The sequence below is a fragment of the Hetaerina americana genome, unplaced genomic scaffold, assembly GCF_022747635.1.
Source record: "Hetaerina americana unplaced genomic scaffold, ioHetAmer1.1.p SCAF_60, whole genome shotgun sequence".
NCBI classification, from domain to species: Eukaryota; Metazoa; Arthropoda; class Insecta; order Odonata; family Calopterygidae; genus Hetaerina; species Hetaerina americana.
The window spans coordinates 840,375-855,940 of NW_027287206.1; the positions used below are offsets into that span (position 1 = coordinate 840,375).

General features: G+C 37.2%; 1 protein-coding gene across 1 annotated transcript; it reads left to right on the top strand.

Annotated features, from left to right (window-relative positions):
• The first annotated feature begins 996 nt into the window (after nt 1-996).
• Nucleotides 997-7,104, top strand: LOC139695621 (IQ motif and SEC7 domain-containing protein 2-like). The gene is made up of 2 exons (XM_071594426.1): nt 997-1,469; nt 4,217-7,104. Exons 1-2 carry the CDS (start codon nt 1,079-1,081, stop codon nt 4,513-4,515), a joined length of 690 nt encoding a protein of 229 aa, XP_071450527.1. The 5' UTR covers nt 997-1,078; the 3' UTR covers nt 4,516-7,104.
• Nucleotides 7,105-15,566: the final 8,462 nt, after the last annotated feature.

Genomic DNA, 15,566 nt, shown 5'->3' on the forward strand with positions numbered 1-15,566 from the left:
AATGTTGAGAAGCCCTCCATTTCCACATTGAATTGCCTCGATGTGGTGATTGTTAAACCATATTTTTTTAATTTAAACTATCATAATACTAGTGTATAGTTTTGCAAATCACCACCCTTATTTAAGATTTTTGGAAATAAAAAGTAGCCACTGTGGTGTCTTGATTGTCAGATTGTATCTAGTTTCTCCTTGTGACTAGTTACTCTATTCCCAATACTTTCTTGATATAAATTTAAGCTAAAAATGAGGATGGAATTGGAAAAATATGCCCTAAAGTTATTCATTCATATTTGAGTGTGAAGTTAATCATATTGGGATTACATTTTTTGATGATAAAATTACACTTGAATACATACTAACGTCTTTTAATGCAGGTGTTCAAATGCTTTGACATATTAAATAATATAATGTCAGACTATCTGCTATAGCCTTATGGCTAGTTTGCTTTGAAATAAAATCCTGATTTGTGAAACACCTACGGAATGGTCGAGATGTTAGCTGATAGTGCTATAAATGTGTGACAGTGAATTGATGCCATCAGTACACTAAAAAACAGGTTCTTTAATGAGTATGTTGACGTACGTAAAATAAATAGCAAGATGCATGTCAAGGGGACGTGTACAGTGAGCCTAGTTTGTGTATCATATATTAACTTCTTTGCTATTAATGTGTAATGCCTAGTGTGAAATTACAATAGCGTTAAGAAAGTATGTGGCATCCTCTGTGTTGTGTAATTCTTTCATTACTGAAGAGAAATGAAATCTTTGAATTGCCTAATGCTCAGGGTCTCTTGGTTATGACATTTGCCTAACCCATTGGAAAAATTTTTAATGTTTCCATTTTTCCTCTTCAGTTTTAGTTGCATTTATGTACAATAAGTATGTTGATGGCAGAGACTCCCATAATTTATTCGTGTAGTCATAATTTCTGAGCAATTTTATCCACTCCATTTCCAGATTACCCATACGGAATACGTCTCTCGCAACATGTCGATGGCAAGGTCCTGGTGAAATTTAATGCTCGAAATGAGCACGACCGTTGCAAATTTGCTGAGGACCTGCGTGAGTCAATCAGCGAGATGGACGAAATGGAGAGTTTGCGCATAGAGGCAGAGCTGGAGCGGCAGAAGAGTGGGCGTGGGGGACGTGGCTCAGCCTCGGAGAACAGAGACAGTGGCGTGGCAGACATAGAGGAGTCATCGCCGAGGGACAGTGGCACCGCCACCATGTTCCCTGACCCACGGGGTGGTCAGGGGGTGGTTGGGAGGGCCACGTCACCCGAAGAGGAGGTGGTCAAAGGAGGGGTGGCAGGGCCAGAGGAAGGGGTTGAGGGAGTGTCGGCATTGGGCAGCAGCGTTGGAGGGTGTCCGAGGGCCGAAGGGGGTCGCAGCGGTCGGGACAGGCCAAGCGTGGAGGGGACCCTGAAGCGCTCGGCACTAAGCAACTCACTTCTCGACATACATGATCAGTGTGAGTGTGGACAGCCAGAGGTTTCTCGTTTCGTGATGGAAGTCTTCTGAGTGTACCATTATGAAGTGGGTCAGCTTGGATGTTGGATGAATGTTGATAGGGAAAGACCAGAGTGTGAAAGTATAGTTTCAACAGGCTCACTAGGGTATCTGCCAAGGCGTGTGGCACCCTCTGACGCAGCATTTGCACCCCGGTGCTTGTCCAAGGTATCTAAATTAAATCACAGGAGAAAAAAGTGACTGTGATTGGAATTGATCACATGAGTTTGTGCACTGAAGAGCAGCACTCATTTTCACTCTTAACTCTTACTATTTCTTTAGTTTTAAAGGGGCAAATAGAAATCCTTGTTAGGTTTTAAATTTTCAAAATTTTGGAATACTCACACTAAGTACTGCTCACACTCTCACCCTCAATACTGCAGGTTATTTCACACTTGACTCACTCAGCACTGAATTGTAAATGCTTAAAATTGTGCAGTTGAAAACAATGACATAATATCAGATCTTGTGTTGAGTTTGATTTTATTTAATAAGAGGACTGCATATAATGTTATCTTTCAATTTTTAGCTCAGGTTTTTATCAGGGATAAGAGAGGTCAGAGAGCAAACTCACATTTGTCATCACTCACAAGAGCATGTATCTTCTTCATCTATATCTCTGTATCTATGCAATCTTCTTCAATACTCATGCTCGTAATTATTGTTTAGATGTTTTCAGTTCATTTCAGTGATTTATTGTAACTAAGATATCAATAGGATCATTTTCAATCTATCAATAGTTTTTTTTAATATCAGCTCCTAGCCATTTTATAATGGTCACAAGAGATGGCCAAAACTTTTTAAAATAATAGTGAGCAAATAAATGGATTTGTTCAATGCATTATCACAATTAAATGGCTTTTGATTGGTTGCACTGCACTAACTGATTAATTATCGAATCTCTGGAGGGAAACACTGTTGGTGGAGCACATATCTACATGCATAATTCTGTATCATTAAGCTGACTAATTTCCCGAGTTATGAATAATAAATAATGAATGCCAGAAATTGAACAGTGTGCATTGGCAGGAATGAGCAGATTCTTTCTCTAGGGCTGATATTTATTAGCGGAAAATTCAAAAATGGATCCCTTACTGAAAGAAATATTTTGTGGCACCAACATGCCTTGACCCAAAATTCGAGAGAATTGTTGCTATATCAATGCCCTTTCAATGATATAGTTTCTCAGTATTCAGAAGTTAATTAAATGCACTGAGTGCTTTGAATAGTGGCAAAAGTTTTTACTGTTAATTGCTGAGTACAAATTATTTTCATCCAATTTAAGCCTGACTGGACCTCGATCTACAAAATGTTACAATGTATTTCATTTAGTTATGGAAGAATATAGTTCCTTTAGTGTATTTTTATTTATTATCTCTATATTTGCATAATTTATGGTGCACAGATTTAATATTGTCATATTGTTAGCTTAATGTATTTAAGTAAATGTACCTTATGCTAGTTTCATTGATTTGACTCCTGTCATAATTAGAAGTCATCGCAAGTTGAATATGTTCAGTTCACCTATGCCTGCTTCTGGCAATGGAAAACTTTAATGAAGGTTTTTATTCATATTTGTGGACAGGGTAAAGTCACACAGGGATTGTTGGAAGTAATTAGGCAGATAGTTTTTGGGACTCGGGTGGGAGCAATGTAGATAGATTTCAGATAAAATTGTTTGGTTCTATAGATATCCAGATTTTGTAGGGTTTGCAGATTTTTTGATCTTTTCTGGAAATTCATGTAGGAAATGTTGGGTCCCATCAAAATTTTTTTTTCTCAGTGACACATTTAACTACCACAATGGTTTTTGATGCTTTCAATCTCTTTGGACATGTTCCTCTATTTGTTTTCTCTTTTGAAATTCAGTACACTTACTGTTGTACCTCTCGGTCCTATATGCTTGCATAAATGGGCTTTTAAAATCAATGAGAGTGGCATTTCTTGAACTTCTAGTTTTCATAAACATTTTGGCAGGATTTCATTTTTCAGAACTCCTGTTAATAAATAGGTGCTGTATGAACACTTCTATAGCCAGTGCAATGTAATTTATTACTCAGTCTTAGTTTCCCTTCATCATGCATAAATAATGTAAATGCCAGAATATTCCTTCAGCCAGGAATCCTCCTGAATTGTTTTGCTCTTGTCATTTATTGTTACCAATCTCATTTCATGCTGTTTTAAGAGCATCCCTTAATATCCTCTCCTTAAGTGAAGACTATTTTAATTCCAATGTTAACTTGCATTCATCTAATGTGCCAGCAGTTGAATCGCAAGCGCATTATTATGGTTCCCTGCAAAATAAAACTATTCTATCCCATCAAATACTCATGCTGTCAACCTTCAATGGGATTTTTTCTAGTGGCATGAGTGTGATATGATGCATGACATTGGGCACTTGACCAGAACTCTTAAACAGAGTTCCCAGCAATGTTCACTTTTTTTGTGTGTTCTAGTGAGCAAAAACGTAAGAAAGTAAAGAGATGCAGCGCATGACTTTATTTACCACTTGCATAGGTTAGTGTTATATTGCAATAAAAAAAATCATAGCTACTATGATGAGCACTTTCCAAGGGCAGCCTTGGCTCTGCTGTCAATCAAATTGGTGCACCTTTCACATATTAAATTAAGTTATATTTTCATGGAAGTAAAATTGTTGTTTGTAGAATTTTGCCTTCTGGAGGCTAATGTTTTTCCTTCTTGAACTAGTTTCAGGGGAGAAGCCACAGAGGAGGGGGAGCGTGGGTTCACTCGACAGCGGCATGTCCATTTCATTCCAATGCACTTCGGCCAGCACAGTGAGCAGGGACTCATCTCCGCAGCAATCAACTGCCGGCAGTAAGGGTTTGAGTTGTTCCAAATCAATGAGCCACCAGCAGTCCTTCCTCGGTGGGTTGTTTGGTAAGCGGGAGCGCAAGTCATCACGTTCGGAGGAAGCTGGACCAGTGGGGAGTGGTGGTGTGCTGGGAAGTGGGGCCAATGCGGTGGGACGAAGCACTGAGGTGTGAACAATGTCATGCTGTGTCCATCATGATGATTTCTGCCAAAGAAATAGACTCGGTTGGCAGCGGTCACCCAGTGGTGGCTCCGGAGGAAATGTGGTGCTGACAAGAGTGTTTGCATTTTGCATGTGTACCTACTTACTGATTGTGATCTTGATTCATCTGCGGCAGTGATTTAATGTCCAGAGAGAAACACTAAAACAAAAAATGATTTTCCTCAGTCATGCTTTTCTCTGGCTTCATTCCTATTTTACACCTGTTGAAATGAATGGGAACGATGAGACTTGTATGTTGGCACACCTGTTTAAGTCAAGCTGAATTTTAAAGTAAAGTAATTATTTTTGGTCATGGTCATTGTCATAATGTGAACATTTCACTTATTTTTAATGTAGCTGTACTGAGCGTGGGAGCTTGAAGTTCGTGTGGAGCTATGGAGGTGATAAATATCATTGCCATGGGAAGGAGTCGTGGGTATGTGTTGAATTTATGTGATGAACTGGTTTGTCCAAACATAGTCATGGTTCTGCCCTTGAATTAATTGCCTTAAAGGTGTTACGCATTCCAAAGTAATGTTCTGTACTGTCACCTAGCATTTGAGTACAATATTTTGAGGCATGGTTATGAGCTAATCCTTAATTCCTTTGAATTCAAATATTATTTCTGGTTGATACATCTTGTATTCTAGAATTCATTTATTTTAACCATTTCCATAGAAAGCAGTCTTTCATTGTTAAATGCGTTTTTATTATGTTCTCTGAAAAGAGCATGTAGCTACTCATAATTTTGCTGTTTTGGGACAGTATTTAGATATCCTTGCAAGAGATGTAAAACTGTGGAAAAGGCACACCCTTATTGATTGGTGTCAGTTGAATGACTTGTTCTAAGTTCTCTAGTGTGATTAAACTTATTGTTTTTGTCATAGTACCATGTACAAATGTAAGTAGGCTGGAGGAGTACTTCTATCAAAAGTGTTGTAGTTTGTCTGTAAATCTATTTAATCATCATTTGAAAGTTTATGTTTTGTTGAACTTTATTGTTTTAATTTGTAAAATCTTAAAAGGAATTTATTACATGAAAACAAAGAGTGATTTATGGGCTTGGTTGTATGATATATGCTTCAGAAATTATGTTACAATGTGATGCCTTTCTACAGCCATTCTCTAGAACACATCAAGCACCAAAGCTGCTTCATTTTGATGAAGATCAATGTATGTTTGGGATTAGATAAGAATTATCATTGTTTTGCGGAATACATAATGCATTAGCTGATTTTGTTTCTGTGTAAGGTATTAGCATTATAGAAAATAGTATTTATATTTTAAGCTTGGGCACTTTGTTCATTTCTGTTGCATAAACTTGGGTGCAAGTGTCCAGGATATTTTATTGAAGCAGTACTTCTGAGTATGTATGGTGAAACCTTAGCCTTAGTTTCTCACTGTTAAAGGAAAATGTACATGTTAGATATGTCCCATGAATAATCTCTTCAGGTTTTTATTGAAGTTTCATTCTCTTGTCCCATGTTTATAACCACTGAAGAATCCTTATTAGGGTTACTTTTCTTTGCTGGGTTATTTAAAAATTTGTTCAAATAAAATGTATATTGTCTCTATGAAGAATTGCATCATTCCCAGTGATATTAATCAGTAAGCTGTTGCATGGCATTGATATTAAGCAACGAAGACTTGAACAAGGAGAAAAGACTGGATGACTTTATACAATAACCTCATTTTAAATAACTGTAATTGCTGTGATTTATAAGTATTAAGAATTTAAGCTAATATCTTTCCCAAATGATAAAAAAAATCTTGTTCTCATGTAATCTTATACATTTACTGCTGAGCAGTAAAGCAATTATTAGTGTGACACCTAGTCTCTGTTCAACTCCTTGGAAATGGTGAAATGCTTGTTCTTATTTATTCATTGTTGAACCTGTGTTTAAATTATTTATAGATCTAGGTCTTATTGATGAAGGAGATGCCTTGTCATGATTAAAATTTTTCATTTCATTGACAAATTTTGTTGTTATCTATGATTTTTAACTAATTTTCTTGAATATTTGTAACTTTCATGATTCATATGAGTAGATGTAACATTATTTTCTGGTCACAAATTTTAATTTCAAGTAGCTGCTTGGCCAGCATTACTTGCAAAGACTTGCATAGATGTTCATTACCTTTCATAATCCAAAAGATTTGGTGTCTTGCAATGAATAGTTGAAGCTGCAGATGTAGAAATAGTCATTTAAAACATTTCTCAATATAATATTGTTTGTGAAAGCACCTGAAGTTGCCATTTTTCCTGGAAAATCATAGAATTTGTGATAAAAGAACCATAGCGCTACATCTACTGTATCTGTATTTTAATTTGTCTCCACCACCATTGCTAAAAGCACATATTTCCCATTTCCTGTCTTTTGGAGTTTCGTAAAAGTGATTGGTTTTTGGCTGTTTCCATAAATGGCACTTCCTCATGGATGAATATTGTATCATGTACATAAGAATGTATTTATGTGTACAGTTTCATGAAGGACCCAATAAGCTGGATTCATAATGCTATCAATTAATAAAAACTGCTAATGTGTATGCAGGATATAAATGAACTTACTGCACTTGGTTTTATTTTCTTCAAAAGCAAGAAATGAGTATCCAGAAAGCTGAATACAAAATCCTATATTTACCATATTTCCAGGGCCATAAGTTGCACCAGCACTCTTGATTTTTCAGGTCAGAATTATACAATTGGATTAGACAGAAAAGATCAAATTACTTTGATGTAGCAAAAATACAAAGAAAATTGAGTTTTTATATTAAAATATGAGCAGCTACATGTAGAACAATGTTTATTCACTGTAGAATCCTGGAAATTCATACCGGCGGCTGAAATCACATTAGAGCAGCCATTTCTCCGTGTTCTGAAGTGATTGATATGAAAATGACGTAGACGTAGCTGAATTCAATTGCAGTAAATAAATAAGTTATAAGTGAAGGTTCATATATTTCATTCTTATAAAGTAACAAATATTCACATCACTCAACATTTGCCAAATAAGCTGAAGTTGTGCACTCAGATGACCTTCGTGAAAAAGTTCCCTACCCAAATTTTAAGTGAATCCAAGTTTCAAAGAATATTTCAAAACTCATTCTCAGAGTTGATGGATTTCACAATGCTATAAAACTATGCTAATGCTTCTACACTTCTAAATATGTGGCGTGTTACATATTTGTTAATTATCATTTTTACTTTAGCTTCCAGGGATATCGTAACTGCATTGATAATGGCCATTGCTTTAGATAGGTGTACAATAGGTAGAGATACATTTTCAATAATAAATATAGGAACTCCAGAATCATGTAATTTTTGGTCCTCTTTTTCGTGCAATGTACTCCAGTAAGGCTTAAGGGTATTTGAAGTATGAGAAATCGTTAACAGGTGTCTCTCCAATTTTTATTAAGGTAAACAACCATCACAGTTATCAAAGACCCTCAGCCTAGATATGAAAGACTGTGGACCATTAATTTAAAAAATAATTTACCCTGGAGAGTACAAGTGCGTCAGGAAAAACTTCATTTTGAGAATGAATCCTTAAATAAAAGAGTACATTTTTCATCTCACAATCACTTAATATGAGTCAAAATTTTACTGTAATCAAAATTGCAAATAAAGCAAGGCATAGTTTAGTACTAAGGGGTATTATATGTTAAATTAAAGTGAAATGCTTTTCCTTGCAGAAAACTTCCATGATATGTATAATACCAGTATTAATTGGAAAGAGGGAAAGTTGTTACAGCATAAAGGTTGTGTTATTTGTAATATGAAAGGTCTGGACTAATTATCTAGCAACCAAACCGTATCATTCCTTTGGATTAGTCTTGCTTAACAATAAGTTTATTTCTTATTTGCTGAAAGTTACATGGATTCTGTGTGGTGATATTTTTTCTAAAAGATCACTAATGTTCAAGACTCAAGGCCAAGGATTCTTCCTAAATTTTAAAATTTATTTCACAGCTTTCAGCATGGCTACTGCTGGAACTTTCCTCTGGAAATCAAACTAATAAAGTTTTTTAAACCAAATCTTAATAGATTTCGGGCAAATAAGATTTCCCCCGCCTGTACGGGATTCCCTTACCAAGTTATCTAAAAAGGGAATGGCATTTTAGCATACAACACTGTAGCATTATGCTAAGAAGGCACTTTATATATTTAATACCAGTAAAATGATGAGTCAAATTTAGTCATTGATTCAATATCCATCCAATAAACATCTACATTTCTGTAAAATTGAATAGGGACAAGTATTTTGCCATGATTCTTTGTTCTGAGTCATTTCTAAATCCTAATTGATACCATTCAACCCATTATAGAACACTAATCTATATATTTGTGTTGTATATGTGTAATCAAGTTGCTGTTGTTTTGTACAAGGTTGGTAACATTGTCTCTTTTGGGCTGGCTTGAGCGATGTTTGTATGTGTTTGCTTTTTGTTTTTGTAGAATAAAAGTAGGAAGTCGTTTTTTTTAAACGTCACTTCCGGCCCCACGTTAAGTTGAACATGTCGTCTCAATAATTGCTAAAGATCCTAAATCCTGTTTCGTCACCACGCTGCAAGAAGATCACAACAGGTTATGGGCCCAGAATGTGGAAATAGGAGTGTGAGATCAGTTTGCATGAGATAATTAGGTTCAATTAAACTGATTCCGGCCTTGTAGTCAACCGAGCTGTACTCGTAAATTGTTGCCTCGTGTTTGGATGACAAGTACAATGGAATCAAATGTCATCAACAACATCACGTACGGAGGTTCATTGCCTCAAATTGATAAATTGCGAGGATCGGTGAATTACGAGCAGTGGAAAATGGACGTGGAAATGTACTTGCTTCACGAAGACCTTTGGGACTACGTGGAGAGTGAAGTAGCAATGGACGCGTCAGCTCATGAACGAAAGCAGTCACAGCGAGCAAGGGCGAAAATATATTTGCTACTAGAACAAGGACCGAAAATGGAAGTCATGGAGTGCAAGACGGCCAAAGGTATGTGGGACAAGCTGCAGCACACCTATGAAGATAAGGGTGTGAACAGGCATGTCGCCCTTATAGACCAGCTGTTCGACATCAATTTGGGAACGTGCACAAATATGGAGGACTATGTTCAACGTTTCACAACAGTCGATGCGAAACTAAAAAGCATTGGCAAGAAGATTGACGACGAGCTGCTCGCGGTTTTGATGCTGCGGGGCCTGACGGTTGAGTACAGACCGTTTCGAATGGCTCTAGAGAATACAGTCACAGGGGTCATCAAGTCTGACCTAGTGAAGCAGAGGCTACTGCAGGAAGGGTACAAACGGGCCACAGATTCCAAGGAGCAGCAGGTTGTATTCTATGCCAAGCGGAACCAGAGGCATCAGGGAGAGTGCTCATCGTCCTCGGAGCAGAGTTCGAGTACGTCCGGGGCCAGAGGTAAGCAGAACAAGAAGTCCACCTTCGATCCGAGAAAGGCCAGGTGCTTTAAGTGCGGAGTGATCGGGCACATCAAGAGCGATTGTCCCGAGGAAGGGGCAAAGGTGTCGTGCGGGAACAGCAAATCAAGTGGGGGTGCCAAGAAAGGGAATCCAGTTGCCTGGTTGACAGCCCTTCGTTGTGAAGTGGGGAGTCATAAATGGTACATTGATTCTGGGGCGAATTCCCATATGGCAAGAACTACGGAGTACTTTTCAGATTTTCGACCAGATGCAAGTGACGAAGTAACAGTTGCTAACCATGACAAAATCAAAGTGTCAGGTATTGGTAGTGCATCAATGGATTTGATTCAGGGAAGTACTGCCACCATATCAAATGTTAATTATGTGCCAGATCTTTCAACTAATTTGTTGTCTGTAAATAGGTTAGTGCAAAAGGGTACTGCTGTTTTATTTGATTCATCTGGGTGCAAACTATTTGATGCTGAAACTTTACATGTAAAGGGAGTCATTCAAGCCTCGGGAACAGAGGAGAATGGGTTGTACAGTCTAGATTTAAAACAGTGTACCTCAGGTGACAATGTTGTCAGGGAGGGTGCTGTGGGATTAGCTGCAACTACTGAAGGGAATCATTCTCAGCTATTATGGCACAGAAGGTTAGCGCACTTGGGGCATAAAAATATGCAGACATTAAGGGGGCGTGCCAGTGGTCTGGATTATCCATGTAATAAGCCTCTTCAACCGTGTGTGGCATGTGTAGAAGGAAAGCTTGTTAAAAAACCTTTCACTGTGGGACCGAGAACGGAAAGGGTGAGTGAAAAGCTGAGTTTGGTGCACTCAGACCTGTGTGGTCCAATGGACCCTCCTGGCAATAGGGGAGAACTGTACATGCTCACATTTATTGATGATTGCACTAGAAAAATTTTTGCCTTCTTCATTAAAGGCAAGGAAACACATGTTATCCTAGAATGTTTCGTAACCTTTAAGGCTAGGGTAGAAAATGAAACGGGGAACAGGATTAAGTGTTTGCGGACGGATAATGGTAGTGAGTACATGGGGCGGGCTCTGCAAGAAGAGCTTAGAGCAAAGGGAATAAAACATGAGACAACGATACCATATAATCCTGAGCAGAATGGGCTAGCTGAAAGGGCAAATCGCGTCATTATAGAGAGGGCTAGATGCATGTTATCCGAGTGCAAGTTACCTAAGAGCTATTGGGTTGAAGCATGTAAAACAGCTGTGTATTTAAAGAATAGAGTACCAGCTAAGGGAATTGGGAATGAATTACCTGAGGAGAGATGGACAGGTCATAAGGTTGACCTTAGTCATTTGAGGGTGTTTGGTTGTATTGCCTATGCTCATGTGGCCAAGGCCATGAGAAAAAAGCTAGATGCCACATCCAAACGGTATTACTTTGTCGGATATTGTGAGGAATCCAAAGGTTATCTCCTGGCGAATCCTGAAAACATTGGACGAGTAACAAAAGCGAGGGATGTAGTGTTTTTTGAGGACAGTTTCAGGGAAGAGCATTTAACTGGGAAAACATTGAGGAATACAATTATTCTGCCTGAACTTTTAGGGGGGGGCGTGTGTTTCACCTGCCAGCCCCAGACAGAGGTCAGCATAAATGATCAGGCTGAAACTAATGAAAACACTAGCACAAGTAGTGAGGGTAATAATGATACCTCAAACATTGAGACTGAAGGAAGTGGTCGTGTCTATTGTGGGCAAAATTCAAGCTCAGGTGATGATAGCCAGAGGGAGGAGAGTATTGATCCGGGAGAAAGTAGGTATCCTGTTAGGAATAGAATACCAAAGGAATTTCCAGATCATGTTTTATTTTTGGCATCAATTAATTCAGCCTGTAATCAACCAATGTCTTTGTACTGTGATCCTCAGACTGTTCAAGAAGCTTTGTCTTCAAATGGGGATGAATGGAGGAAGGCCATGCAGGAAGAATGGGAAGCTTTAGCAAGGAAGGGCGTCCTTTCTTTAGCTGATTTGCCTGAAAACAAAAAGTTGTAAAATGTAAATGGGTTTTCAAGCGAAAGGTGAATGCAGCTGGGGAAATAGAGCGTTTCAAGGCAAGGCTGGTAGCAAAGGGTTATTCCCAGGAGTATGGTATTGATTACCATGAAACATTCTCTCCTGTAGTAAGTTATTCTGCCTTGAGATTGTTGATTGCATTGTCTGTGGAGCTAGATTTAAATATCACTCATCTAGATGTGACTGCAGCCTTCTTGAATGGTGATCTTAAAGAGTCAATTTACATTGAGCAGCCTGAAGGTTTTGTAATTGAAGGGGCGGAGAGTAAGGTGTATTTGCTGCATAAGGCAATATATGGTTTAAAACAAGCATCCAAGGCATGGTATGACAAATGTCGGAGTATTTTTAAAGGTCTTGGTTTCAAGAATTTGACAACAGAATCATGTATTTATGTTAAGGGTATTGGACTTGATATTTGTGTAATAGCTGTATATGTGGATGATTTTTTGGTGTTTTGTAAGAATGGTGACACTGTGAACAAGTTAGTTTCATCATTAAAAAAACATTTTGAGCTGAAAAAACTTGGAGAGGCCAAAAGTATTCTAGGGATGAGGTTAACTAGAACCAGTGAGGGAATTGAACTGGATCAGGAAGAGTACATCAAAAGCATGCTGGTTAAGTTTAACATGTCTGATGCTTGTGCAGCCTCTACACCCATGGAAGTTGGGTTGGATGTAGCTCCTGGAGATCCAGATAAATGTCCTGATGTACCTTATCAAGGATTAATTGGTTGTTTAATGTACGCAATGACCTGTACTAGGCCTGACATTGCTTTTGCTGTTTCAAAATTAAGTAAGTTTAATAATAGCTTTAATATGGAACATTGGAAGTTGGCAAAAAGGGTTTTGAGATATTTAAAGGGCACATCAACGTATCGCCTTGCCTACTCAAAATCTGGTGGGTTCCTTGAGGGCTATGCTGATGCAGATTTTGCCAGTGATAAGATTGATAGACTATCTCGTACAGGGTATGTTTTTAAATTTGCTAAAGGGGCTGTAGCATGGGAAAGTAAAAAACAATCCTGTGTGGCTTTATCCACAACGGAAGCAGAGTATGTCAGCCTAACTGCTTGTACCAAGAAAGCTATTATATTGTGTCGAATCCTGAGGGAAATTTTGAAACAGGATTGCAGAAAAATATTTGGCACAGAATCTGTGTGCATGTATAATGACAATCAGTCAGCAGTTAAGAATGCCAATTGTGTTGATGTAAAGGAAAGATCTAAGCATATAGATGTAAGGTTCCATTTTGTAAAAACAGCTGTGACAGATGGTAAAGTGTTTGTGAAATTTAAGTCAACACATGAGATGCCTGCAGATATGCTAACTAAAAGTTTATCTAAGAAAAAACATTTTAACTGCATGAAGGATGTGAATGTCTGGGGCAACTAGATTAAGTGAGGGTGTTGTATATGTGTAATCAAGTTGCTGTTGTTTTGTACAAGGTTGGTAACATTGTCTCTTTTGGGCTGGCTTGAGCGATGTTTGTATGTGTTTGCTTTTTGTTTGTTTCATGAAGGACCCAATAAGCTGGATTCATAATGCTATCAATTAATAAAAACTGCTAATGTGTATGCAGGATATAAATGAACTTACTGCACTTGGTTTTATTTTCTTCAAAAGCAAGAAATGAGTATCCAGAAAGCTGAATACAAAATCCTATATTTACCATATTTCCAGGGCCATAAGTTGCACCAGCACTCTTGATTTTTCAGGTCAGAATTATACAATTGGATTAGACAGAAAAGATCAAATTACTTTGATGTAGCAAAAATACAAAGAAAATTGAGTTTTTATATTAAAATATGAGCAGCTACATGTAGAACAATGTTTATTCACTGTAGAATCCTGGAAATTCATACCGGCGGCTGAAATCACATTAGAGCAGCCATTTCTCCGTGTTCTGAAGTGATTGATATGAAAATGACGTAGACGTAGCTGAATTCAATTGCAGTAAATAAATAAGTTATAAGTGAAGGTTCATATATTTCATTCTTATAAAGTAACAAATATTCACATCACTCAACATTTGCCAAATAAGCTGAAGTTGTGCACTCAGATGACCTTCGTGAAAAAGTTCCCTACCCAAATTTTAAGTGAATCCAAGTTTCAAAGAATATTTCAAAACTCATTCTCAGAGTTGATGGATTTCACAATGCTATAAAACTATGCTAATGCTTCTACACTTCTAAATATGTGGCGTGTTACATATTTGTTAATTATCATTTTTACTTTAGCTTCCAGGGATATCGTAACTGCATTGATAATGGCCATTGCTTTAGATAGGTGTACAATAGGTAGAGATACATTTTCAATAATAAATATAGGAACTCCAGAATCATGTAATTTTTGGTCCTCTTTTTCGTGCAATGTACTCCAGTAAGGCTTAAGGGTATTTGAAGTATGAGAAATCGTTAACAGGTGTCTCTCCAATTTTTATTAAGGTAAACAACCATCACAGTTATCAAAGACCCTCAGCCTAGATATGAAAGACTGTGGACCATTAATTTAAAAAATAATTTACCCTGGAGAGTACAAGTGCGTCAGGAAAAACTTCATTTTGAGAATGAATCCTTAAATAAAAGAGTACATTTTTCATCTCACAATCACTTAATATGAGTCAAAATTTTACTGTAATCAAAATTGCAAATAAAGCAAGGCATAGTTTAGTACTAAGGGGTATTATATGTTAAATTAAAGTGAAATGCTTTTCCTTGCAGAAAACTTCCATGATATGTATAATACCAGTATTAATTGGAAAGAGGGAAAGTTGTTACAGCATAAAGGTTGTGTTATTTGTAATATGAAAGGTCTGGACTAATTATCTAGCAACCAAACCGTATCATTCCTTTGGATTAGTCTTGCTTAACAATAAGTTTATTTCTTATTTGCTGAAAGTTACATGGATTCTGTGTGGTGATATTTTTTCTAAAAGATCACTAATGTTCAAGACTCAAGGCCAAGGATTCTTCCTAAATTTTAAAATTTATTTCACAGCTTTCAGCATGGCTACTGCTGGAACTTTCCTCTGGAAATCAAACTAATAAAGTTTTTTAAACCAAATCTTAATAGATTTCGGGCAAATAAGATTTCCCCCGCCTGTACGGGATTCCCTTACCAAGTTATCTAAAAAGGGAATGGCATTTTAGCATACAACACTGTAGCATTATGCTAAGAAGGCACTTTATATATTTAATACCAGTAAAATGATGAGTCAAATTTAGTCATTGATTCAATATCCATCCAATAAACATCTACATTTCTGTAAAATTGAATAGGGACAAGTATTTTGCCATGATTCTTTGTTCTGAGTCATTTCTAAATCCTAATTGATACCATTCAACCCATTATAGAACACTAATCTATATATTTGCAATCTATAATTGCATGACCAGGTCATGAAAAATTCACTACCACATTTTGAACAGTAAAAAGCATATTCCTATAATATTCCAATTCTATATTATAGGTTCCTAGTACCAGGGATGGTTTTGGAAGAAATTGCGCAATATTCAATTCATAGAAAGAATGCATCAACCAATCAAAACATAATATTATGA

Coding starts and splice junctions, on each gene's coding strand:
- LOC139695621 (XM_071594426.1), top strand. CDS start 1,079: ATGGACGAAATGGAGAGTTTGCGCATAGAGGCAGAGCTGGAGCGGCAG. Junction 1,470..4,216: donor TCTCGACATACATGATCAGT/GTGAGTGTGGAC, acceptor TTCTTGAACTAG/TTTCAGGGGAGAAGCCACAG.